Source organism: Piliocolobus tephrosceles, chromosome 11, assembly GCF_002776525.5.
Source record: "Piliocolobus tephrosceles isolate RC106 chromosome 11, ASM277652v3, whole genome shotgun sequence".
Taxonomy (NCBI): Eukaryota; Metazoa; Chordata; class Mammalia; order Primates; family Cercopithecidae; genus Piliocolobus; species Piliocolobus tephrosceles.
In genome coordinates this window covers 43449552-43474926 of record NC_045444.1, presented here as the reverse complement: position 1 = coordinate 43474926, position 25375 = coordinate 43449552, and the positions used below count along the sequence as shown (strand labels likewise).

At 39.9% G+C, this 25375-nt stretch overlaps 1 protein-coding gene across 4 annotated transcripts in view; it reads left to right on the top strand.

Annotated features, from left to right (window-relative positions):
• Positions 1 to 21794, top strand: part of ACVR1 (activin A receptor type 1) — a 142687-nt gene extending 120893 nt beyond the window's left edge. For all 4 annotated transcript variants that reach the window (XM_023217409.2, XM_023217406.2, XM_023217408.2 and 1 more), the window contains 2 exons: positions 19652 to 19782; positions 20575 to 21794. In XM_023217409.2, the coding sequence (XP_023073177.1) occupies positions 19652 to 19782; positions 20575 to 20709 (266 nt within the window). In that variant the 3' untranslated portion in view covers positions 20710 to 21794. The remainder of the gene's footprint in view (positions 1 to 19651; positions 19783 to 20574) is intronic.
• The last annotated feature ends 3581 nt before the right edge of the window (positions 21795 to 25375 follow it).

The following is a 25375-nucleotide window of genomic DNA, read 5'->3' as shown; positions in this document are numbered from 1 at the left end:
GAGTATATAGAGGGCCTACTTTTTGTATCTGTGGGTTTCACAGGACCAACTGTGGTACTGAGTATGTATATATTTTGGTTTAGACTGGGGTCCTGGAACCAATCCTCCATGTATATACTGAGGGACCACAGTATAATGACCTTTTTTGGTCTCTTTTTACAGTTTTTGGCTTAATGTCTGTTTCATCTGATACAAGTATAGCTACTTCTGCTTGCTTTTGGTTTTCATTTGCATGGAATATCTTTTTTAATCCCTTCACTTTCAGTCTATATGTGCCTTTACAGGTGAGGTGGGTTTCTTGTAGACATCATGTAGGTAGTTGAGTCTTGTTTTTAATCTGTTTAACCAGTCTATATTTTTTAATTGGGGGGGGGTTAATCTGTTTACATTCAAAATTATTATTTATAGGTGACTAATTGGGGGGATTTAATCTGTTTACATTCAAAATTATTTATAGGTGAGAATGTATTTCTGCCTTTTTGTTAATTGTGTTCTGGTTGTTTTGTATATCCTACATTTCTTCTCCTTTTACTGTTTGTTTTTTTGTGTGTGTGGTTTGTGTATTTTCTCCTTAAATTTGAATTTTTTCTCTTTCTTATTTTTGTGTCTGCTTTACCAGTGTTTTCTGCTTTCATGTCTTTTTGTGATGGCATATATCACCCAGATATAGTATTTCCTTATGTGTTTCTTGTAGGGCCAGTCTAGTGATGATAAATTCCCTCAGTTTTTGCTTATCTGGGAAATAACTTATTTTTCCTTCGTTTAGAAAGGATAGCTTTGTGTTGAGTGTAGTATTCTTGGCTGACAGTTTTGTTTTTTCTTTCAACATTTGAATATGTCATCCCATTCTCTCTTGGCCCGTGAGATTTCCGCTGAGAAATCCACTCTTAGTCTGATGGAAGTCTTTTATATATGACTTGATGCTTTTCTCTTGCTGCTTTTAGAATTTTCTCTTTGTCATTGACTTTAAAAGTTTGACTATAATGTGCCTTGGACAATACCATTTTGGACTGAATCTTTCTGGGGATCCTTGAGCTTCCTCTATGTGAATGTCTATATATCTCTTGAAAGATGTGGGAAGTTTCAGCTTTTTTGGGGAGGTAGGGATAAGTTTGCTATGCCTTTGCCCATTTATTTGCCTTCTGGAAAACCCAAAATTTGAATATTTGGTTGTATAATGATGTCCCATATATCATGTAGGCCTTGTTCATTCCTTTTTGGTCAAGTGTTTGTTTGTTTGACTGGTTATTTCTTTTTTTTTTTTTTTTTGAGACGGAGTCTCGCTCTGTCGCCCAGGCTGGAGTGCAGTGGCCCGATCTCAGCTCACTGCAAGCTCCGCCTCCCGGGTTTACGCCATTCTCCTGCCTCAGCCTCCCCAGTAGCTGGGACTACAGGCATCCGCCACCTCGCCTGGCTAGTTTTTTGTATTTTTTTTTTTAGTAGAGATGAGGTTTCACTGTGTTACCCAGGATGGTCTTGATCTCCTGACCTCGTGATCCGCCCATCTCGGCCTCCCAAAGTACTGGGATTACAGGCCTGAACCACCGTGCCCGGCCTGACTGGTTATTTCAAAAGACATGTTTTCAAGTTCAGAAATCTTTCTTCTGCTTGATTTAGTCTCTGGATTGCATTTTTAAATTTCCATTCAGGTTGCTGTGAATGCCATTAATTCACTCTTTTTTACGGGTGAGTAGTATTCTATTATATATATATATATCTCATTATATATATATATCTCAAATATATATATATACACACACACACATATACATATATATCTATTATATGTGTAGATAGGTAGACAGATATCTCACAATTTCTTATCCACTTGTTGATTCATGGGCATTTGTGCTAGGTCCATATTTTTGCGATTGCAAATTGTGCTGCTATAAATGTGTTTGCAAGTATCTTCTTCGTATAGTGACTTCTTTTCCTCTGGGTAATCAGTAGTGGAATTGCTGAATCAAATTGTAGTTCTACTTTTAGTTCTTTAAGGAATCTCCACAGTGTTTTCCATAGTGGTTGTACTAGTTTACATTCCCACAAGCAGTGTAGAAGTGTTTCCTTTGCACAGCATCCACGCCAAAATCTGTTTTTTTTTTTTTTGATTTTTTGATTATGGCCATTCTTGCGCGGTAAGTTGGTATCACATTGCGGTTTTGATTTGCAGTTCCCTGATCATTAGAGATGTTGAGTATTTTTAAAATATGTTTGTTGACCATTTGTATATCTTCTTTTGAGAATTGTCTATTCATGTCCTCAGCCTACTTTTTGATGAAATGGTTTGTTTTTTTTCTTGCTAATTTGTTTTGAGTTCCTTGTAGATTCTGAATAATAGTCCTTTGATGGATGAATACATTGTGAAGATTTTTTCCCACTCTGTGAGTGTCTGTTTACTCTGCTGACTGTTGCTTTTGCTGTGCAGAAGCTATTTAGTTTAATTAAGTCCCACCTATTTATCTTCATTTTTATTGCATCTGCTTTTGGGTTCTTGGTCATGAAGTCTTTTTCTAAGCCAGTGTCTAAAGGGTTTTTCCAATGTTATCTTCTAGAATATTTATGTTTCAGATCTTAGATTTAAGTCCTTGATCGATCTTAACTTTATTTTTATATAAGGTGAAGGATGAGGATCCAGTTTCATTCTCCTACATGTGGCTTGCCAGTTATCCCAGCACCATTTGTTGAATAGGACATCCTTCCCCACTTTATGTTTTTGTTTGCTGTGTCAAAGATCAGTTGGCTGTAAGTATTTGGGTTTATTTCTGGGTTCTCTATTCTGTTCCATTGGTCTATGTGCCTATTTTTATACCAGTACCATGCTGTTTTGGTGACTATGGCCGTATAGTATAGTTTGAAGTCAGGTAATACATTATTTCCAGATTTGTTCCTTTTGCTTAGTCTTGCTTTGGCTATGTCGGCTTTTTTTTGGTTCCATCTACATTTTAGGATCGCTTGTTCTAGTTTTGTGAAGAATGACAGTGGTATTTTTTTGGGAATTTCATTGAATTTGTAGATTGCTTTTGGCATTACGGTGACTTTCACAATAATTAATTCTACCTATCCATGAGCATGGGATATGTTTCCATTCGTTTGTGTCATCTATGATTTCTTTTAGCAGTGTCTTGTAGTTCCTTGTAGAGGTCTTGCCCTTCCTTTGTTAGGTATATTCCTAAGGTATGGTATGGTATTGTATTGTATTGTATTGTATTGTATTGTATTGTATTCTATTGTATTGTATTGTATTGTTTGCAGCTACTGTAAAAGGGATTGAGTTCTTGATTTGACTCTCAGCTTGGTTGCTGTTGGTGTATAGCAGAACAATTGATCTGTGTACATTAATTTTGCACCCAGAAACTTTGGTAAGTTCTTTTATCAGTTACAGGAGGTTTTTGGAGGAGTCTTTAGGATTTTCTAGGTATACAGTTATATCATCAGCAAACAGTGACAGTTAGACTTCCTCTTTACCGATTTGCATGCCATTTATTTCTTTGTTTTGTCTGATTGCTCTGGCTAGGACTTCCAGTATTATGTTGAATAGAAGTGGTGAGAGTGGACATCGTTATCTTGTTACAATTCTCAGAGGGAATGCTTTCAACTTTTTCCCTGTTCAGTATGTTGGCTGTAGGTTTGTCATAGATGACTTTTATTACATTGAGGTATGTCTCTTGTATGCCAGTTTTGTTGAGGGTTTTAATCATAAAGGGATGCTGGATTTTGTCAAATGCTTTTTCTGCATCTATTGAAACGATCATGTGATTTTTGTTTTTATTTCTGTTTATGTGGTGTATTACATTTATTGACTTGCATATGTTAAACCATCCCTGCAGCCCTGGTGTGAAACCCACTTGATCATGGTAGATTATTTTTTTGATACGATGTGGGACTTGGTTCACTAGTGTTTTGTTAAGGATGTTTGCATCTATGTTCATCAGGGATATTGGTCTGTATTTTTCTTTTTTTGTTATGTTCTTTCTTGGTTTTGGTATTAGGGTGATACTGGTTTTATAGAATGATTTAGGGAAGATTCTTTCTTTCTCTATCTTGCAGAATAGTGTCAGTAAGATTGGTACCAATTCTTTGGATGTCTGATAGAATTCAGCTGTGAATTCATCTGGTCCTGGACTTCTTTTTCATTGGTAATTTTTTAATTACCATTTCAATCTTGCTGCTTGTTATTAGTTTGTTCAGGGTTTCTAATTCTTCCTGGTTTAAGCTAGGAGGATTGTATATTTCCAGGAATTTATCTGTCTCCTCTAGGTTTTCTAGTTTATGCACTTAAAGGTATTCGTAGTAGCCTTGAATGATCTTTTGTATTTCTGTGGTGTTGGTTGTAATATTTCCCATTTCATTTCTAATTGAACTTATTTGGATCTTCTCTCTTCTTTTCTTGGTTAGTCTTGCTAATGGTCTATCAATTTTATTTATCTTTTCAGAGAACCAGCTTTTTGTTTCATTTATCTTTTGTATTTTTTGTTTCGATTTCATTTAGTTCTGCTCTGAACTTGGTTATTTCTTCTGCTGGGTTTGAGTTTGGTTTGTTCTTGTTTCTCTAGTTCCTTGAGGTGAGGCCTTAGATTGCCTGTTTGTGCTCTTTCAGATGTTTTGATGTATGCATTTAAGGCTATGAACTTTCCTCTTAGCACTGCCTTTGCTCTATTCCAGAGGTTTTGTTAGGTTGTGTCACTATTATCATTCAGTTCAAAGAAATGTTTAATTTCCATCTTGATTTCATTGTTGACCCAGTGATCATTCAGGAGCAGGCAATTTAATTTCCATCTATTTGCATGGTTTTGAAGGTTCTTTCTGGAGTTGATTTCCAATTTTATTTCACTGTGGTCTGAGAGAATACTTGATGTAATTTCAGTTTTCTTAAGTTTATTGAGACTTGTTTTGTGGCCTATCATATGGTCTATCTTGGAGAAAGTTCCCTGCGTTGATGAATAGAATGGATATTCTGTAGTTGTTGGGTAGAATATTCTGTAAATATGTTAAGTCCATTTGTTCTAGGGTATAGTTTAAATCCATTGTTTCTTTCTTATCTTTCTGTCTTGACCTGTCTAGTGCTATCAGTGGAGTACTGAAGTCCCCCACTATTATTGTGTTGCTGTCTGTCTCATTTCTTAGGTCTAGTAATAATTGTTTTATAAATCTGCTAGCTCCAGTGTTAGGTACATATGTTTAGGATTGTGATATTTTCCTGCTGGACAAGGCTTTTATTTTGAGATGGAGTCTCACTCTGTCACCCAGGTTGGAGTGCAGTGGTGCGATCTTGGCTCACTGCAACCTCCACCTCCCAGGTTCAAGTGATTCTCCTGCCTCAGCCTCTTGAGTAGCTGGGATTACAGGCACCCACCACCACGCCTGGCTAATTTTTGTATTTTTAGGAGAGACGGGGTTTCACCATTTTGACCAGGCCAGTGTCAAACTCCTGACCTCATGATCTACCCACCTCCGCCTCCCAAAGTGTTGGGATTACAGGCGTGAGCCACCACACCCGGCTGACAAGGCCTTTTATCATTATTTAGTGTTCCTCTTGTCTTTTTAAAATGCTGTTGCTTTAAAGTTTGTTTTGTCTGATACAAGAATAGCTACCCTTGCTCGCTATTGGTATCCATTTGCATGGAATATCTTTTTGACCCCTTTAAGTTTATTTGAGTCCTTATGTGTTAGGTGAGTCTCTTGAAGGCAGCAAATAGTTGCTTGGTGAATTCTTACCTATTCTGCAATTCTGTATCTTTTCAGTGGAGCATTTAGGCCATTTACATTCAGCATTAGTATTGAAATATGAGGTGCTATTCGTATTCATCATGCTATTTGTTGCCTGAATACCTTGGTTTTTAAAAAATGTATTTATTGTATTTTTTTTTTGTTTTATAGGTCCTGTGAGATTCATGTTTTAAAGAGGTTCTGTTCTGATGTGTTTCCAGATTTGTTTCATGATTTAGAGCTCCTTTTAGCAGTTCTTGTTAGTGCTGGCTTGGTAGTGGCGAATTCTGTCAGCATTTGTTTATCTGAAAAAGACCGAATCTTTCCTTCATTTATCAGTCTTAGTTTCAGGGCATACAAAATTATTGGCTCATAATTGTTTTGTTTAAGGAGGCTGAAGATAGGGCCCCAATCCCTTCTAGCTTGTGGGATCTCTGCTGAGAAATATGCTGTTAATCTGATAGGTCTTGTATCATTTTTTGGATTTCCTTAAGTTGAACTTCACCTTTCTCTGGTGCCTCCTTGATTAGCTTAATAATAGACCTTCTGAATTCTTTTTCTGGCAATTCAGGGATTTTCTTCTTGGTTTGGATCCAGTGCTGGTGAGCTAGTGTGATTTTGGAGGGTTGTTAAAGAACCTTGTTTTGTCATATTACTAGAATTGTTTTTCTGATTCTTTCTCATTTGGATAGGCTATGTCAGAGGGAAGGTCTAGGGCTCAAGGCTGCTGTTCAGAGTCTTTCGTCCCACAGGGTGCTCCTTTTATGTAGTACTCTCCCCCTTTTCCTCGGGATGTGGCTTTCTGAGAGCCAAACTGTAGTGATTATTATTTCTCTTCTGGATCTAGCCACCCACACAGGGCTATCAGTATCCAGGGTGGTATTGGGGGGTGTCTTCACAGAGTCCTGTGATGTGAACTGTCTTCAGGTCTCTCAGCCATGGATACCGGCACCTGCTCTGGTGGATGTGGCAGGGGAGTGAAGTCAACTCTGTGAGGGTCTTTAGTTGTAGTTGTTGTAGTTGTTTGATGTGCTAGTTTTGTGCAGGTTGGCCTCCTGCCAGGAGGTGGCGCTTTCAAGAGAGTATTAGCTATAATAGTATAGGGGAGGATCAGGTGGTGGGCAGGGCCATAGAACTCCCAAGAGAATATGACCTTTATCTTCAGCTACTAGGATGAGTAGAGAAAGACCATCAGCTAGGGGCAGGGTTAGGCGTGTCTGAACTCAGACTCTCCTTGGGTGGTGCTTGCTGTGGCTGCTGTGGGGAATGGGGTTGTGGTTCCCATGTCAGTGGAGTTATGTTCCCAGTATTATGGCTTCCTCTGCTGTGTCATGCAGGTTGTCAGGGAAGTAGGGGAAAGCCAGCAGTTATAGGCCTCACCCAGCTCCCACGCAACCCAAAAGGCTTGTCTCACTCCCACCATGCTCCCCACCCCCTCAACAGCACCAAGTTTGTTTCCAGGCAGTGGGCCAGCAGGGCTGAGAACTTGCTTCAGGCTACCAGCTTTCTGGCTGAGGAAGCAAGCAGGGCTTGCATGCCTTCCCACCTGTCGAGTCTGGACACCGGATTCATGCCCTCCCCTGAGTTCCGGCAAGGAAACTGCATTCGGTTGGAATTTTTACAAAGTTCAGCTGGAGGTTTCTTTCTCCCTGTGGTCTTTTCCCAGTTCCTCCAGCAGCCGTTCCCAAGGACCACTGTAAGGCAAGTCAGAAATGGCTTCCCCAGGGACCGAGAGCCCATAGGGCATTTCCCGCTGCTTCCTGTGCCCCTGTATTTCATTCAGCTCTCTAAATTGTTTCAGCTCCAGGTAAGGTCAAATCCTTCTTCCATAATCTGGATCTTCAGATTCCCCAGTGAGAGTGTGTGTTTGGGGGTGGACAGTCAGTCCTCCTTTCCCACTTTAATAGTTTGGGCCCTCAGAGTATTTGGGTTGTCTCCCAGGTCCTGCAGGAGCAATCCACTTCCTTCAAAGGGTCCGTTGATTCTTTCAGATTTCCTGGTATATTCCTGGAGTAGTTATTGGAGCAAAGGTTTATGGTGCGAGTCTCCATACGTTGTTCTGTCCGAGTGGGAGCTGCAATTTAGTCATGCCTCCTATCTGTCATCTTTTCCTTAACCTCTGTTTGATTTTTTTTAATGATACCTATTTGTTTGTTGAATTTGCCACAGATTGTGAATTGTTTTTCCAATTTCTTTGTGTATTTTTAATGTGTTCTCTGATATCTCACTGAGCTTCTTTAATATTATTTTGAATTTTTTTTCAGGCATTTTACCTAGTTTTTCTTCATTGGAATCTGTTGCTAGAGACTTAATTGTGTTCCTTTACTGTGTCATGTTTAATTGTTTTTTTCATGTTCTTTGTGTCTTTACATTGATATCAGCACATCTAGTGTAACCTTTGTTTCTCCCAGTTTTGTGGTTTGGTTTTTGTAGGGAAAGACTATTTCCTATATTGGGTTGGTAGGGTGCTTTGATTCTGGGTAGGTTCACTAGTGTAGTATCCGTATGATTACTTCAACTGTTATTGGCGCCAGTGGTGTCTGTGAGTCTTTTTTAGTTTAGGCTGAGATTAATGGAGGCTGTGGTGAGGCTTTTCTTGGGATGGGGATGCCAGGAAGACTGGTCCTTGGGACAAGTGGTTGTGGCAGCAAGCCAGGCATGCTGATCCTTTGCTTCTCGGTGGCATATGTGAGCACCAATGGAATCAAGTCCAATGGACTAATCCTTGTGTCTCCAGGCATCTTGCTTAGGGCCCAGCAGTGGCAGCAGTGGGTTAGGTAGACAGGCTGGTCATCAGGCTTCTGGGTGGCATGTGTGGCATTGATGATGGCAGTAGTGGAATGGGCCAGCCATTGGGCCTCCAGGCAGCAAGCTTGGGTAGCAGCCAACTGGGAAGGCCAATCACCAGGTCCCCAGGAGGCATGCGCAGGCTCCAGTGGTGACCAGCAGGGCAGGTCATTCCCTAGGCTGTCAGATGATGTGTGTGCGGGTGCTGGCAGGGTGGATGGGCTCATCCTCAATCCCCCAGAAGGTATACATACACACTGGTGGTGGCAGGGGGCTGAGCAGACAATCTCTAGGCCCCCAGATGATGCATATGGGCCCTGACGGGCAGCACTGGGTGGGATGCACCTGTCCTCAGGCCTCCCATTGGTGCACATGGGTGTAGGCTGTGATGGGTGGAGCAAGTTGATCCCTAGACCCTTGGAAGTTGTGCTTAGGCACTGCAAGTGGTGATTCTTGGTGGAGGAAACCTTTCTTCAGACCTCCAGATGGCATGCTTGGGCCCTAGTGGTGAGTGGGGCACACCTGTTTTCAGACCCCTCTGATCGTGCCTGTAGACATCAGGGATAGTGGGTGGACTGGTTCGTATTTCATTCTTGTCTTCCTCCATCTTCCTATTTTACCTTTCTTCCCACCCTCCTTACTTTTTTGCTCTTCTCACAAGGAAGTTTTAACTTGAGGAGAATGATCAAGTACATCTAAGGGTGAATTCTGCTATTTTTTAGGTGTTTTTACTTGTTAAGTTTGGATTGTTGAGAAAAGGCTCAATTTTTGCACTCAGAAGTCACTTATTTATAATGAGCAGACTGTACCTACTGAACGAGTCAAATTTAAATGCAGGAAACCCTGGATAGATGGCCTATGTTGATCTGCTTGTAAGTAGTTTTATTAAATGGCGATGCCTTAGCAGTTAAAGAGGCACTTGTCATTTTTAACCTGGGTTCCCTACAGTGCGCTCTCACCCTTGCCTTTCATGTACCCAAATCAGCCACGAATATACTGTTGAACTTTACTTTCAGTACATTGTATTCTGAAAGCACTAAGTATACTCTTTCAAATTGGGCATGCCCCAACTACCCACAAAGTGGTTTTTATAGCAAAATCCCTTGAATTAACTAGATGAACCTCTTCATATCTTCACAACTGAAAATCTTATTTCACAGAGCATGTGTCTGAAACTATTCCAGGAAAACAGAAGAAAATGCCATATATTTAGATTAATGTTCATTTCCAAAAGATGCTTTACATTTTAGCCTCCTGTGACCCACTGGAATCCTGGATTTGAAGAAATAATGCATGAAGTCTCTAATAGCTGTTTTCCATTCCACGTTCCACTGATGTTTTCTTCTAAGGATTGAGGTTTGTGGGACAATCATAGTTTTCGTGAATAGCACAGCCAGAGATGAGGACTTTCTGTGAGGTAGTGGAATTGGGGTAATTTATATAGTTTTAGTGTACAATAATTAAAATTGGTATGCCTTTAGGTGGCTTTTTTCCCTAATAGCAGAGTGGATCTGCTTTGAACAAACCATCTGAGGATATCAAAGTAAGTGTTCAGATTAAACATACATGGATTGTAAATTGACGGTTCTTTTTCTTTTTTTTTTTTATATGAACGTTTTCTTGGTAATCGTTTCTCAACCATTGGGAGCTGCTGCCTTGCAGTTTGTGCCCTTGATGCCCCTTGAGAATTGTATGCAACAGAGAAATTGTTTTGCAGATTTATAAAGTTCTGAACTTTGCCTGAAATTGCACATCAGCTTCATTTCCTCACCCCCTCCCCAATCATTCTTGAACACCTTCAGACTGAAAATTTTAATTCTGATTAGTTTATCTTAACAAACAATTTAGAGAAGGATTGGTGTCCAAATAAACTGTGTGATGTGGAACTTGCCCCAGATGAAGAGGAAGTTGGCGTTCCATAGCTAGACAGTAGCATTTCCAGCTGTGGGGGTGCCGGAGCTGAGCCAAGCAGGCCTGCTCAGCAGAGACTTGGGATTCAGGCTTTGTAAGAACTCGTGTTGCAAACCCGCTCCCTGTGTTGCAGGCATAAACCCAAGTGGCTTTTAAAGATCAGCTGTGATTAACAGTAGTCAGTTTGAAGTCAGAGTCATCAGTTTAAAATTTAGCTCAACAAATGGTGGCTTGCTTGGTAGTGCCTGTGTTTAACATTATTTTTGAAGAAAAAAAAAAAAAAAGGACGGTAGAGGAAGGGAGAATGTTTTGATTGTTTTCTGATTTATTGATCTCTCCCTTGCATCATCACCAAGAATGTTAACTAGTTCCCAGAATGTTGTGGGTTGAGCTTCTGTGCTGTGATGTGGTTTGATTTTTTTAGAGGGGTGGTAAGGGTATCTCCTGTCTCATTTAAAATTATCTACTGTCCTTTGGCAATGACTAATTTGATATTTTCTCTTTTTGTTCTCTGTTCCCTCTTCTATGAACATTCACGTGTGTACACACACAATGTATACTCCCTCACCCACAAATCAGTTTATCTAAACTTAAACCTGTAAGTATTCGATGCTGCTTGCAAACCTGTTTTTACTACTGTTAATCTTTTAATCATTACTCTCCCAAAACAGAAAAAAATGAGTAGAAAGAGAAATTTTGCCTTCAAATTTCAACATTTACATATTTTTCTACTTCTGTATGCACTCATTTTTAAAACGTAGCTGTAATCATATATAGATATAATTCCGTATCATCTTTTTTATTCGTGCTTGTTAAATGTTGCTTAATAGTCTCTCTTTATTTTAAATGGTCACATGACATCTTATTAGCTTAACCATTTCCATATTGTTAGATATCCTGTTTCCACCATTTGGGGCTTATTGTAGACATTTTTGTGCATATGATGATTTCGTTTGGGGAACTGATTCTTAATCTGAAAAGAAGTAGACTTAATAGGTCAAAGAATATGGGTATTTTTATGGCTTGACACATATTGCCAAGTTGCTTTTCATAACAGCTGTACTAATTTACAGTATCCCCCATACCCTAGGGTGTGATGTACCTATTTCATTTTCTTACCAGCTTTAGGAACTGTCATTAAAAGAATATATATTTTTGAAATTATTGCATATAAAATGTATCTCATTTAAATATATGAATATTTTCGGTGAGGAAGGTCATTATAATGATATATCCTTTGAGTTTCTGAATCCATTATAAAAATTGATGACCAGATAGTTCTCTTGGAGTACTGTGATCCTCAAGTGAACCATGAGCATAAAAATATGTTGCATTTTTTATTTTTTATTGGAGTTTTACATTTATTTGCTACTAATAATAAACCTCATGCTGTTTCTTTACAGGAAATGAGAGTTGAGTCCATTTTTGCGTCTGAACATTTCTCAATAACGTCCTTTGGAATTTACTTTTGGTGTTTAATTTGACATTGAATTTGGAATTGGTAGGAAAGAAAATGGTTTTCTTCCCTTCCCTGTGTGAATTTTCTATATGAACTTAAGGCAGGGGTTCACTTGGATCAATAGTTTTTAAACTGGAATGTGCATCACAGTCACCTAGAGTGCTTAAGACACAGATTCCTGGGGCCCAGCCCTAGCATTTCTGATTTGGTAGTTCTAAGGTAAGAAAATGTGATGTCAAGGCTCCCATCCAAATACACACTAGGGTTTTCGAAAAAAGACAGTGTGCCCAGATTGAATAGACAAATACCAATTTGGTTGGACACGTTAGCGTGATGTCCTTCTGTCTTCCTTGCTGTGGTTCTCCTAGGGCCATTGCACTGCACACAGAAGAAGCCTGTGTGAAGAGTGCCCTCTAGAACTGTGTGGGGTTTGTGCTGGGTCTGTGGGAGGCAGTGAAATGGAATCACTAACATTCCAGGGTCTGACGTCATACTCTCTGACTCAATGACTTACATCAGTTTCGTTATTAAAATATATATATGTATATCTACTTTAAAGGGTTATGGTGATTAAAATGAGATCGTATATGTAAAGCATCCCGTGTGTCTGGTATAAGAAAGTGCTTTGGTCCGGTTTCCTTTCCATGGAAAATGGGTGATGAAGGCCACCCAGGAGCTTGCAGATCACAGTGGCCATCTTCTGCCTCTTGTTTTGCTACCTCTTGGCCCTGGTACATTTGTTTCCCCTCTTCACTGCCCACAGGAAGGCTCTGTGGACATACTCTTTTTTCACTGTTACTGACTTCGGTTATTTTATGATGGAATCCAGGGTTAAAATGTATCAAAAACCACTTGTATCTCATAGAAAAATCCTTGCTGGCCAAGCTGCGCCTCTTATGGGGTGGGGACTAGGACATACTTGTTAGAATAAGCTTATATTTGGTGCACTTACTTTGAAAAAAGAACCTCTTCTAATGAATCTTTGAGCCAGCCAGGGAGCTGCTTGTGTGCTTCTGCTCCTAAGTGCAATGGGGCTTGTGTATGGAAACCATGACAACTCTTATTTTTGTCAGCAACTCAATATTCAACATGTTTCATGACGTTAATTACCTACTTTTGTGTGTATTAAGGTTTGCAAAAGAGGATGAATCATATTAGGGCCAATTTTTCATATTAATTTCAGTTTTTAAAATTTAGGACGTGACTGGGGGCAGGAATATGGAGGTGGGGTGGGAGGGAAGAATTATTTTCCCCGACTTCCTGGAATTTCATATGCCTGATTTAGAGATCCAGAACAGAGGAGAGTAGTCAACTAACCTCATGACAAAATAAATTAAAGGCTGAAAAAGTTTATTGGCTGCTGTTTACTGACTAGTAGTCTCTTTGCCTTGACATACCTCTAAAAGCAGTCTTCCACCAACACAAATATCTGTATCATAAGCCTTATAACAGCCACAACATTCAGTGAATGATACATTTTTCTGAAGAAGCCTTCCTTCATAGCTACCAAATGTTTGGAACTCTTGTGGTACTCCTCTCTTTCTCGGTTTTGGAGGTATGCAAGCTCTAAGGCTGTCTTGTTCATAGTTTAACTCAGGGAATAGCCATGCAGCGTCTCTAGGCTTTTTGCCCTCTCCTTTGGCAACTTACAGTAATATTGACACATGTTTTTAGTAGGGTCCAACTACACAGTAATCTATAAACCATTTACTTTTGCTGTGTTACATCGATGAGAATTCCAACAATAGAAATTAATTTTATAATTTTAACAGATTCCTGAGAATGCAGTTAGTTTGGACTTTGAGAAATGTACATGGTTCTGTAAGCCCATGAATTACAATGGGCTAGAGGGGCAGGACACAGCTGTCACAGCATGTACTTTACCCAGCATGGGACAAGGCTGTCTTTCCAACCCCTGCTTTCAGGAAGAAGTGCCTGTCATGAGTTACAGGAATGCCTGAGGTACTGATTCTCATAACCCTCTGGCAGTGCAGCAGGGCCGAGGGGCCAGAACTCGGGCTGTCATCCTCTCTGCCATGAACAACCTCATCCATTTATTCATCAGTCATATTTTATCTGTGCCATGGGATGAGAACTATCTCGAAGCCCTCTTGTGAGGTCTGTTAGGTGAAGTAACACAAATCTTGGATATACCTTTTTGAATCATGTCTCACCAGGAAGAATGATGCCTTTCTGTGAACTCAGCGTTTCCCAAGATTCATTCATTCATACTACCCTCATCATTTTTTTCCATATCCAAATGCTACTTTGTACCATCATTTACAGAATCTTTTCCTTCAAATTGGCTCTTTTTGAAGTTAATTTTGTTTTGAAAGGAAATTATTATCACTGCTGGAAATGGAAAACCAGTATCACATGGCATAAAATGGAAGGTAACTATGAAAATAAATGTGTAACTAATGAGATGAAAAAGTTTAGTCCATGAACCATACCAAATTTTCTCACGTGCCACACCTGAAGGAAACACTGTATTCACTTATAGTCCTCTCAGATGCCAGATACGGGCCATTTTCTTTTTTTCCCTCTCTAAAATAGTGTACTTCTAATGTTCTGTTCTCTGAAGGATTTCAGCACTTCTCTAGGAGTTAATTGTTAAAAGTAGCTCTCTGTATGGATATACATGCCAGAGAGTCTGTCCTCATTACCTGGATATCTGATGTGACTACCCAAGTTGGAGGGGATGTCACATAAAATATAGGGTATGCTATTACATTTATAAAATGTTAAAAGTTCCAAATTTGGCAAATGCATCTAACCTTGAGAGTTTTGAAAAAGGATTGTGGACATATATAATCAACATTTATTTGTGTATTTAGTGTCTGTAATACACTAGGTGTGTGTTAGGCTCAAGCACTTGAGCAAAATAACCCCCAGAATATCTGATTAAAAGGTGCTTACATTCTTGTTGAAGAGTCAAATTGTTATAAATAAATAGATCAAGCCACTGTGGTTGAGGTATATAGGAAGGTGACTGAGTATGGCGGTGAGGGCACTAAACTTCATTTAAGCCCCTGCGTTGTGGTAGCAGGATGGGACAGTCTTCTTGGAAGGTGAGAAGCATGAACTGAGTCATCCATGGGTTGAATAAGAACATAATTGGACAAGCTTGGGAGGATGTGAGGTGCAGGTGGGAATGAGAAATAAAACTTGACCATGATGACAATTGGTATGTCAGACAAAAGGTAGAGCTGAAGGATCCCATAAAGGTGCCCTATTGATGGAACTACAAGTAATTCTGGTGTGGCTGATGTCCAGGTATGTGAAGGACAGTGGTGGGGAATGGACTTTAGTGGGGAAGGAGTGGGCTCCCATGGACGGCACTGATGGAATACACGCAGAGGAGGGGCATGGTGAGCTCCTTTCTCAGCTTTCTCCTACAGATCTCACTGGGGGCAGTGGGATAGGGGGAGGTTGGCAGGGAAGGACCGACGTAGAGAGACCTGTGTGTCCCACATGCAGCTATCAAGCGGAAAGAAAGTGGGTGTCTAGTTGAGGGCCTCGGGGGCAAGATCTTGAGGGAGGACTTGTTTCTGGACATTTGTGAGGCCACTGGTGTTTCATGCTTTTCGAAGTGCATATCTAGGACATATTTGATCTGCACGTTGGCTTTGTGATGTGTGCTTTAAAGGTATTGGAAAACTAAGGCCTGGCAGCTAAGGGGTTTACTCAGAGCCGTATAGCAAACTAATGGGAGGGATATTGGTTGATGAAGATAGGCTTACCCCAGAAAAGAGAAAACTTTCAACTAGACATATGCCCAGGAAAAAACTATTGTATAAATCAGACACCCCTGTCAAAAGTTGTGGGGGCGTAGGTTATGAATAATGTTTTTGATTTCTTTCTCGTGGCCCTTTGAGTCACGCTGGCCGCCTTAAATGGGAGGCGAGGCCTGGCTCAGTCTGTTCCGTCCCTGGCCACCATTTAAGAGCGCCTCTTCCCCTGCCTTCCTGTGTCGTTTGTTGTTTGTACTGCTCATTTGGCACTTGAAGTGCTTTGTATTTTTAGTTACTTGCCTGAATTCATGCTGTGCTCTTTGCTGGCTCACGATTTGGCAGTAACTTCTTGGGTGCTGCCTCTAAAGGACTTAGAGTTCACTTTCTTGCCTCGCTATGCTGATTATCACTTTCTGGCAGAAATGAGGCACTGTTGTCAATCAGTTATTTCCTACCTTGACAACATGCGTCACCTTGCAGCCTGGCCTCACCTCCTGTCCCCTTCTTCTCCCCCGGCTCTCCTGCCACCACATGCACCCATTTCAGCCCCAGAGAACTTCTCTCCATCTCTCCAACATCAGAGGATGGTTTGTCAGTTCTTGTCCTTGCCCCATAGCCTCCCTCTGCCTGGAATGCACCCACTCCGTGGGGGTTTCTCTTCCCTGTCATCTTTTCTGCCTTGCAAACTCTTGATCTTTCTATTCTGCCCATGCCCCACTTCCCTCCTGGAAAGCTTACCTGTGCTTCCACGGCACCCAGTTTATATATGGGGACTTGGGATACCATGGAGGTGTTTTCTCCTGTGAGCACTGCTAAGTGCCACTGTCCCTCCCCACCCTCTTCTCTGTGCTCTTCCTTCTATAGCTAGTCTGTAATTTTTTTTCTTTCACCTTTCTCATTATTCTCATCACCAACACTGCATCTTTTTCTTTTCTTTCTTTTCTTTTTTCTTTTTTCTTTTTTTTTGGAGACAGAGTCTCTCTCTGTCACTAGGCTGGAGTGCAGTGGCACTATCTCTGCTCACTGCAACCTCCGCCTCCCAGATTCAAGCGATTCTCCTGCCTCAGCCTCCTGAGTAGCCTGGACTACAGACGCATGCCACCACACCCAGCTAATTTTTGTGTTTTTAGTAGAGACGGGGTTTCACCATATTGCCGGGATGGTCTTGATTTCTTGACCTTGTGATCCACCCACCTCGGCCTCCCAAAGTGCTGGAATTACAGGCATGAGCCACACTGTTTTTTTCATTTTTTTTTTATCCCTCCTGCCAAGCGCAGTCTCGGGCACACACAGCTAATCAAAATGGTCATTGAGAATTTAGGATCTCAAAGTGAAAGTAGAATGAGAATTTCTAATATAGTTTTGCCTTTCAAGATATAAAATAAGTGGGTGAAAAAAATATTTTGAGGTTCTTTTTGACAAGATTTCCATTGTCTAAGGGAAAAAAAAAAATGAGAGAGTTGTCCTGCTTTTCCACTAGATTTTGATTTCCTTGGAAAACAAGAGCATGTCTTATATTTTTATCACTCTCAGCATTTAATACAGCATCCCACCATAGTAGTGATGCACTTTCAACTGATTTATTGCTTTCCTTGATCAGAGGGAGTTCCTAGTGACTGTTCGAGCTTAATCCCAGGTTTATTTTATTTTGGAGAAGCATGGCCAGCGTCAGGTGAAAACAATCAACAGTTGACCAATGATTGAGGAAAAAGAGGCTTGACTAAGTCCCAGGGATAATCAATTAAATGGTCTTTTAAAAATAACTTGACTCCTTTTATTAAAACATGGGAACATTTAATAAAATTAAAACATGGGAAACGGAAACAAAAGGGTAAATTTCAGCTTTGTATAGTGAAATTCATTGTTTGGTATCACCAGATCTCATGTTTTAAAAATCCAGCCATGCTTTGTTTTCTTTTGCATTTATAGAAAACTTCAACTTTGTATTACTGTTCACATTCACATAACCCTTTCTAAGCTCAACAGGTAAATTACTCCAAATAGATGGCTGTTATGCTAGATATTTAAATATTAAGGTAGGCTATTAGATATACTCTCTTTCAGAAAAATTGAGAGATGGTGAAGGGCACATGTCTTACTGTTTTCTGTAAATTTTTGTGACCCTAGAAAACATATAAAATATCTCTCTAGGTCCATGTTCAGCTGTATTTTAGATGGTGTCTGTTAGTACTGAAAATAATTAAAAGATATTTGTTTGAATGCTTCCTGGGATTCTTACAGGAGAAGAAGGGCCTCTAAGATGAGGTGTTCCAAGACTTCTGAGAGTAGCAGTTTATACCCAGTATGACCTGTTTATGATTTGCCAGGAAGGTTTTAATCCACTGACTGATATGCATTTCAAATGCAGTTACACAATGTGGGTAAGTTATTTGGAATTAACTAGTTTTTTTGTTTTGTTTTGTTTTGTTTTTTCTTGGGAGACAGAATCTCACTCTGTCACCCAGGCTGGAGTGCAGTGGTGTGACCTTGGCTCATTGCAACCTCCATCTCTCGGGTTCAAGCGAATCTTGTGCCTCAGCCTCCTGAGTTAGCTGGAACTACAGGCATATGCCACTACACCTGGCTAATTTTTGTATTTTTAGTAGAGATAGGGGCTTGCCATGTTGCCCAGGCTTGTCTCGAACCCTGACATCAAGTGGTCCACCCGCCTTGGCCTCCCAAAGTGCTGAGATTACAGGCGTGAACCACCACACCCAGCCTAGATTTTTAAAAAATATAATTTAGACTAGTTTCCATCTCAAATATAAACCTTTATTTAGCCAAATTTGTGAAGTTTTAAAAAGATCTATAGTATTTCTTGAAAAGATGCTCCTTATCATAGCTAATCTTTTGCATAAATGGTTTGTATTTTTATGGAATTTGTAAGAATAGATTCCCACTGTTAGTAATTTCTATGATAAATGAAAAGGGAATTGAAGCTTTTCAGGTGGCTTCTAGGAACTAGAACAACTGAATTACAACTTTCCTCACTGTCTCCTTCTCTCCCCTCCAACAACTTTTTAGGTATTTAGGAATAGAAGAAAGACCTGGAGGAAGAAAAGAGAGCAGTAAACCAAGTTATTACCTCATTGTTTGAACCCTTTGTTGAGGGAAAAGAAATAATAGATGTCTTGGTTTTATGTCTATGAAGGGGAAGAATCCATTTTCTAATTCCAAATAATGAAGTTAAACATTTTTCTGTTTAAGGAGTTGATATAATTCTGCTGGAAAAGAAAAGGTTTCCAGGCCACTGGAAATCATGCAGGGGCAGAAGCTGAAATTAGCTACTTTTCACATTTGCTTTCGGGCAGAGGAAGAGCTCATTATTTATCCTTCTTTTCCTCTGCCTTCCCACGTGGCTATCCTCTTTACATTTTATTTTATGCCTTCAATATGATTGTAAATAATAGAACCATCAGTCAGACAGCTGTGCCTGGCAGTTAGTGGGTACTCAGTACATGTAGAATGAATTAATGAGGAAATGAGTATTTCCTATTATATTATTTGCATCCCTCCTAATGGAAGAGATTAATGTATAACAGTGTTTTTCTTAACAAAATATTTTTATAACAAAAAAGGGGTATTTTGATGATGGTCTTGGTTTATTACTCCCTAGCTCTAGTTTGTGGACAACTTTTTATTTCTATTTATGGTTTGAAGCCACTAGATTCATGTGCTTTCCCTAGGTGGCTTGGGTGTTTTTGATCACCAAAGGAATTTTTGTTCTATGTCTCCAGTGCCCTGTTGGGCATTACAGGGCTATTAATATACACTGTGGGAGAATTTTGCTAATAGTTATGATTACATGAGACGTTTTCACGTATTTCCTTCTAACAATTATCCTTCTTCCAGTACCCCTGCAGGGTGTATATTTATTGCCTTTTTCTCCGCCTGTTTTAGGACCTACCTTTAGCTTCCAGGACTGCCCTGAGGTATGAGGAAGGTGATTAGTATTTTCTTCTGTCACATTATAACCTGTGACACCCATCAGTGAAATCTTGGGGGAACCTGTACTCTCTTGCTAACCCAACACAATTCTTGTCCTTGTGTGCAGGTATAGTGGAGGATTACAAGCCACCGTTCTACGACGTGGTTCCCAATGACCCAAGTTTTGAAGATATGAGGAAAGTAGTCTGTGTGGATCAACAAAGGCCAAACATACCCAACAGATGGTTCTCAGACCCGGTAAGAATGCCAGTTTCTCAGTTTTAGAGCTCTTTTCCATTGTTTGCTATTTGTTTCCCTTTGAGTTTCAACTGGTATAGCATCTGAGTGATCTGTCCTGTGTATCTGTTGTTTTCTCTTCCTATTTTATGTAGAAGGGTTTAGATCTAGTAGAGTAAGCTCAGACAAATACTCCCATTCTCGAAGAAGCTATATCTGATAGGGTTTGCTAGTGAATGACCTTGACCATATTTGTAAGAATTTCTATGAATGAGCAGCTCCAAGAATCGGGAGACTCATGACTACCGCTACTAGCCCTAAGACTGCAGTTTCATATGTAAACCAAGAGACTTTAAGTGAAGCTTTTAACCTCCTTTCCATCTCTGCATATCTGAAATCCCAAACACAAGCTGCTGAATGCTGAAGATCCTGTATTGCTACTCATAAGTAGTAGTAGATATAAAACAATGAGAAGTGACCCTGTTTGGAAATTTCAGGATTATCTCTAGGTTAGTATTGCTGCTTTTAGCACCCATAAAATCATTAAGGGGTCCAATCTGGCCTATGTCATTTATCTGATAAAGTAAATGGGTAGCATTAAGAGTCCAAAGGACAGAGTTCATGAAACTCTACGAGTGGCCTCTTTATCAGTGGTTAAAGCTTGAATATTTGTTTAAAGAAGATGACAGTAACATAACTCGAATTTCACAAGACCTGCGAGTTCTTCAGAATAGTTGACATGATACCAGCCCAGCTTCCAGAGCCACTAAAAAGCCAGTGTGTCATTATAGTATTTGTTCTTTCTCTCCTCAGACATTAACCTCTCTGGCCAAGCTAATGAAAGAATGCTGGTATCAAAATCCATCCGCAAGACTCACAGCACTGCGTATCAAAAAGACTTTGACCAAAATTGATAATTCCCTCGACAAATTGAAAACTGACTGTTGACATTTTCATAGTGTCACGAAGGAAGATTTGACGTTGTTGTCATTGTCCAGCTGGGACCTAATGCTGGCCTGACTGGTTGTCAGAACAGAATCCATCTGTCTCCCTCCCCAAATGGCTGCTTTGACAAGGCAGACATCGTACCCAGCCATGTGTTGGGGAGACATCAAAACCACCCTAACCTCGCTCGATGACTGTGAACTGGGCATTTCACGAACTGTTCACACTGCAGAGACTAATGTTGGACAGACACTGTTGCAAAGGTAGGGACTGGAGGAACACAGAGAAATCCTAAAAGAGATCTGGGCATTAAGACAGTGGCTTTGCATAGCTTTCACAAGTCTCCTAGACACTCCCCACGGGAAACTCAAGGAGGTGGTGAATTTTTAATCAGCAATATTGCCTGTGCTTCTCTTCTTTATTGCACTAGGAATTCTTTGCATTCCTTACTTGCACTGTTACTCTTAATTTTAAAGACCCAACTTGCCAAAATGTTGGCTGCGTACTCCACTGGTCTGTCTTTGGATAATAGGAATTCAATTTGGCAAAACAAAATGTAATGTCAGACTTTGCTGCATTTTACACATGTGCTGATGTTTACAATGATGCCGAACATTAGGAATTGTTTATACACAACTTCGCAAATTATTTATTACTTGTGCACTTGGTAGTTTTTACAAAACTGCTTCGTGCATATGTTAAAGCTTATTTTTATGTGGTCTTATGATTTTATTACCGAAATGTTTTTAACACTATACTCTAAAATGGACATTTTCTTTTATTATCAGTTAAATTCACATTTTAAGTGCTTCACATTTGTATGTGTGTAGACTGTAACTTTTTTTCAGTTCATATGCAGAACGTATTTAGCCATTACCCACGTGACACCATCGAATATATTACTGATTTAGAGGCAAAGATTTCAGTAGAATTTTAGTCCTGAACGCTACGGGGAAAATGCATTTTCTTCAGAATTATCCATTATGTGCATTTAAACTCTGCCAGAAAAAAATAACTATTTTGTTTTAATCTACTTTTTGTATTTAGTAGTTATTTGTATAAATTAAATAAACTGTTTTCAAGTCAAACAGTGAAATTGTTTTTCAAAATATAAAAAAGATCTGTGTAACATTACGCATTTTATTATGAGAGCAATAGAAGCACAAAACTAATTTGTAAATTGAATTTGCTTTTTAAATCTACTCATGCACTTACGTAAGACATCGTAAGGATGTCTTGCAGCTTGAATTTGGTAAAAGAAAATTTGTTTCTTCCTTTGTCTGTGATTTTTGGGTTTTTTCTTTTTCAGTCAGTTTCTCCAGCTGTAAGGTGAGGGTAACAGATATCTCTGACCTGCCTTTCTTGCAGGGGGTTGCAGTGAGTGTAAACGGGAAGGAGGATGTTAAAGCATTTTGTTAGTGAAAAGTTCCATGTGAGTGTAAAGTGGTCTTATGCATCCCCTCTTACTGCTTGGGAGAGTCCATTCTTGATTTTTTCACTTCTTGTACACAAGATTAAAAAGGTAGAATTCCTATTATCCTATTATCCAGTAGCCCAATAAGAGAAGAGGTGTGAACATGCTGGAATATCTTCCAGAGGTAAGTTAATAACTTCATTAGGATGCATGCATTTACTTGGAAGGTATATATTAGAATCACTTTTTTAAATTAAAAATTAAAATTTTAATTTGTGTTACAGATAACATAAAATTTACTAATTTTAAAGTGTACGTTAACTACATTCACCTTGTGCTACTATCGCCATCATCCATCCACAGAACTCACGTGAAACTGAAACTGTATCTGTCAAACAGTAACTCCCCATTCCTCCCTCCTTGGTCCCTGGCAACCATTATTCTACTCTGTGTCTCTGTGAGTTTGATTACTCTAAGCACCTCATGGAATCATGTAGTATTTGTCCTTTTGTGAGACTGGTTTATTTTACTTAACATTATATCTTCAAGGTTCATTCATGTTGCAGCATGTGTTTGAATTTCCTTCCTTTTTCAGGCTGGATAATACTCCACATTTGTATATAGAAACTGCTTATCCATCCATCCACTGAGGGACACTTGAGTTGCTTCCATCTTTTGGCTTTTGTGAATAATGCCGCCATGAACATGAGTGTGCAAATGTCCCTTTGAGTTCTTGCTTTCTACTCTTTTGGGTATATGCCCAGAAGCGGAATGGTGTTACATTTAACTGTTATTAAAATATTACATAATCACATCAAAGTATACATATATAAAAGTGTACAACCCTATGAATTTTTATGAATTTATTACATCCATGGAAGCAGCACCCAGATGAGGAAGCAGAGCATGCCAGAAGTCTCCCTCTTGCTGCTACCTCACTCTCCAACCCCAAGAGTAACCCCCTTCCTGACAGCTAAGAGCATTGATCATATTCATTTCTTACTGAAGACTTTATAAATGGAATCATACAAGATGTGTACATGCAGAAGTGCACTCTCTGGGTAACAGGGTCCAGTGTATGTTAGGCTTTAGTATATGTTACCAAACCGTCTTCTTCACAAAGGGTTATTCAGTGTTTATTCCCATTAGCCGCCCATGAGAGTTCTGGTTCTCCATCTTCAACAGTACTTAGTATGTTCTTACTTTTCATTTTAGTCTTTCTGTTGAGTATTATGCACATTTCAGCAAAACAAAGACACAAAGGAGAGAGAGTGAATAACTGATTCTATTTTAAGAGCTCTTGCCATTCCCCTCAAGCGAGTCTTTTTGAAGAGACCTGGCCCTTCCATCCTGCTTCCTATTCTGTCAGCCTTACCCCAGCCTCCCTTCTTAACCCCGGCAGCAGCCATTTTTTGCAGTAGCACTAGGTGAATCTAGTTTGCAGTTCTCAAATTTGCAGAAGCACCTTTATTGTGCCCTTACTTCAGAGATGCCAGTATCAACTGACCAGGGTTCACACCCCAGAGGGCTGCCCTGCCCTCAAACTGAGACACCAGTATCAGCTCAACAGGACCTCCTCCTCAGAGGCCCAAGGATCAGCTCTTTGGGTGCTCCCCTTTAAACCTCAAAGTTCTGGCAATTCCAACCACTTCCCTTTGTTCCTTTAGCCTTGGTGTAGCTGTATATTAGTCTGTTCTTATGCTGCTATAAGGATATACCCGAGACTGGATAATTTATAAAGGAAAGAGGTTTAATTGACTCACAGTTCAGCATGGCTGGGGAGGCCTCAGGAAACTTACAGTCATGGCAGAAAGGAAAGCAAACATATCCTTCTTCACATGGCAGCAGGGAGAAAAATGAGAACTGAGCAAAGCGGGGAGCCTCTTATAAAACCATCAGATCTCATGAGAACTTACTGTCATGAGAATAGTGTGAGGGAAACCACTCCCATGATTCAGTTGTCTCCCACCGGGTCTCTCCCACTCCCATGACACATGGGGATTACAATTGTTATGGAAACTACAATTCAAGCTGAGATTTGCGTGGGGAAATCTTGGTATGGACACAGCAATGCCAAACTGCTGTCTCTGGTTGATTCCTCTGTGGTACTTTTTGTTTTTGTTTTTGAGATGGGGTCTTACTCTTTTGCCCAGGCTGGAGTGCAGTGGTGCAGTCACAGCTCACTGCAGCTTCAAACTGCGCTCCACTGATTCTGCCATCTCAGCCTCCTAAGTAGCTGTCACTACAGTCGTGTACCTCTATGCCCAGCTATCTCCATGCTACTTTAATGTCTTTTTGGCCTTTTCTGTTACATAATTAGTAATTTGTTATTGCTAGTCAACTATTCTCTCTACTAAAAAATAACAAAAAACTGATGTAGTATCTGTCACCTGACTGGACTTGGACTGATGAAAGCATTATCCCATTCATTATCTCTTTCATGATACTTGTTAAGGTAGGTAGAACAGATGTTATATCCCCAAATTATACACCAGAAAACCCCCGCAGTGATGAAGTGTGATTGTACAGCTAATTAGTAGCAGAACTAAAATCAGATAATTATTACAGAAAATTATTATGTTTTTAGGCTAGAGCTCTCTTAGTTACCTGTGACTCCTTCACCTCTATCCCCACCCTTGCGTTTCAGTTTATATATCTTCCTAGGGGAAGGACTAAGAAAATAAAGGGCATTTGGCCCGACATTTGTTGTTTTATTTCTTAACATGTTTATATTTCACAGGAAGATCAAGTGACACAAGTCCTGGGCAAATCTCTTTTTTTTCTAGAATATTTACTCCGCAACAAGAAGGGATGATCTTCCTGTCTCCTGTCACCCCATCCCAAAATAATCATTTCTTCACTGAAATTGGAATGCCCTGAAGGACTCTCTCATTTCGCTACAGGCCTGTATTATATGTGAGCACTTCTTTGGCTCCCAAGATTTCTTTTCAAGGCATTCTGACTCTTATTCTCCCTCTGCCAGGGACCCAGGATGCAGTAGACTTGTCCCTCGGGATATGCAGGGAATTGGTCCCAGGACACCAATTCATGCACACTCAAGTCCCACAGTTGGCCTTGCAGAACCCTTGCATAGGAAACGTTGGCTCTCCCTATATGCAGGTTTTACATTCTGCGAATACTGTGTTTTTGATTGAATTTGTGAATATAAGTGGACCCGTGTCATTAAACCTGTGTTGCTTAAGGGTCAACTGTATTTCAAAACCTAATGAATTCACATTTTTGAGGAGTGTCCTA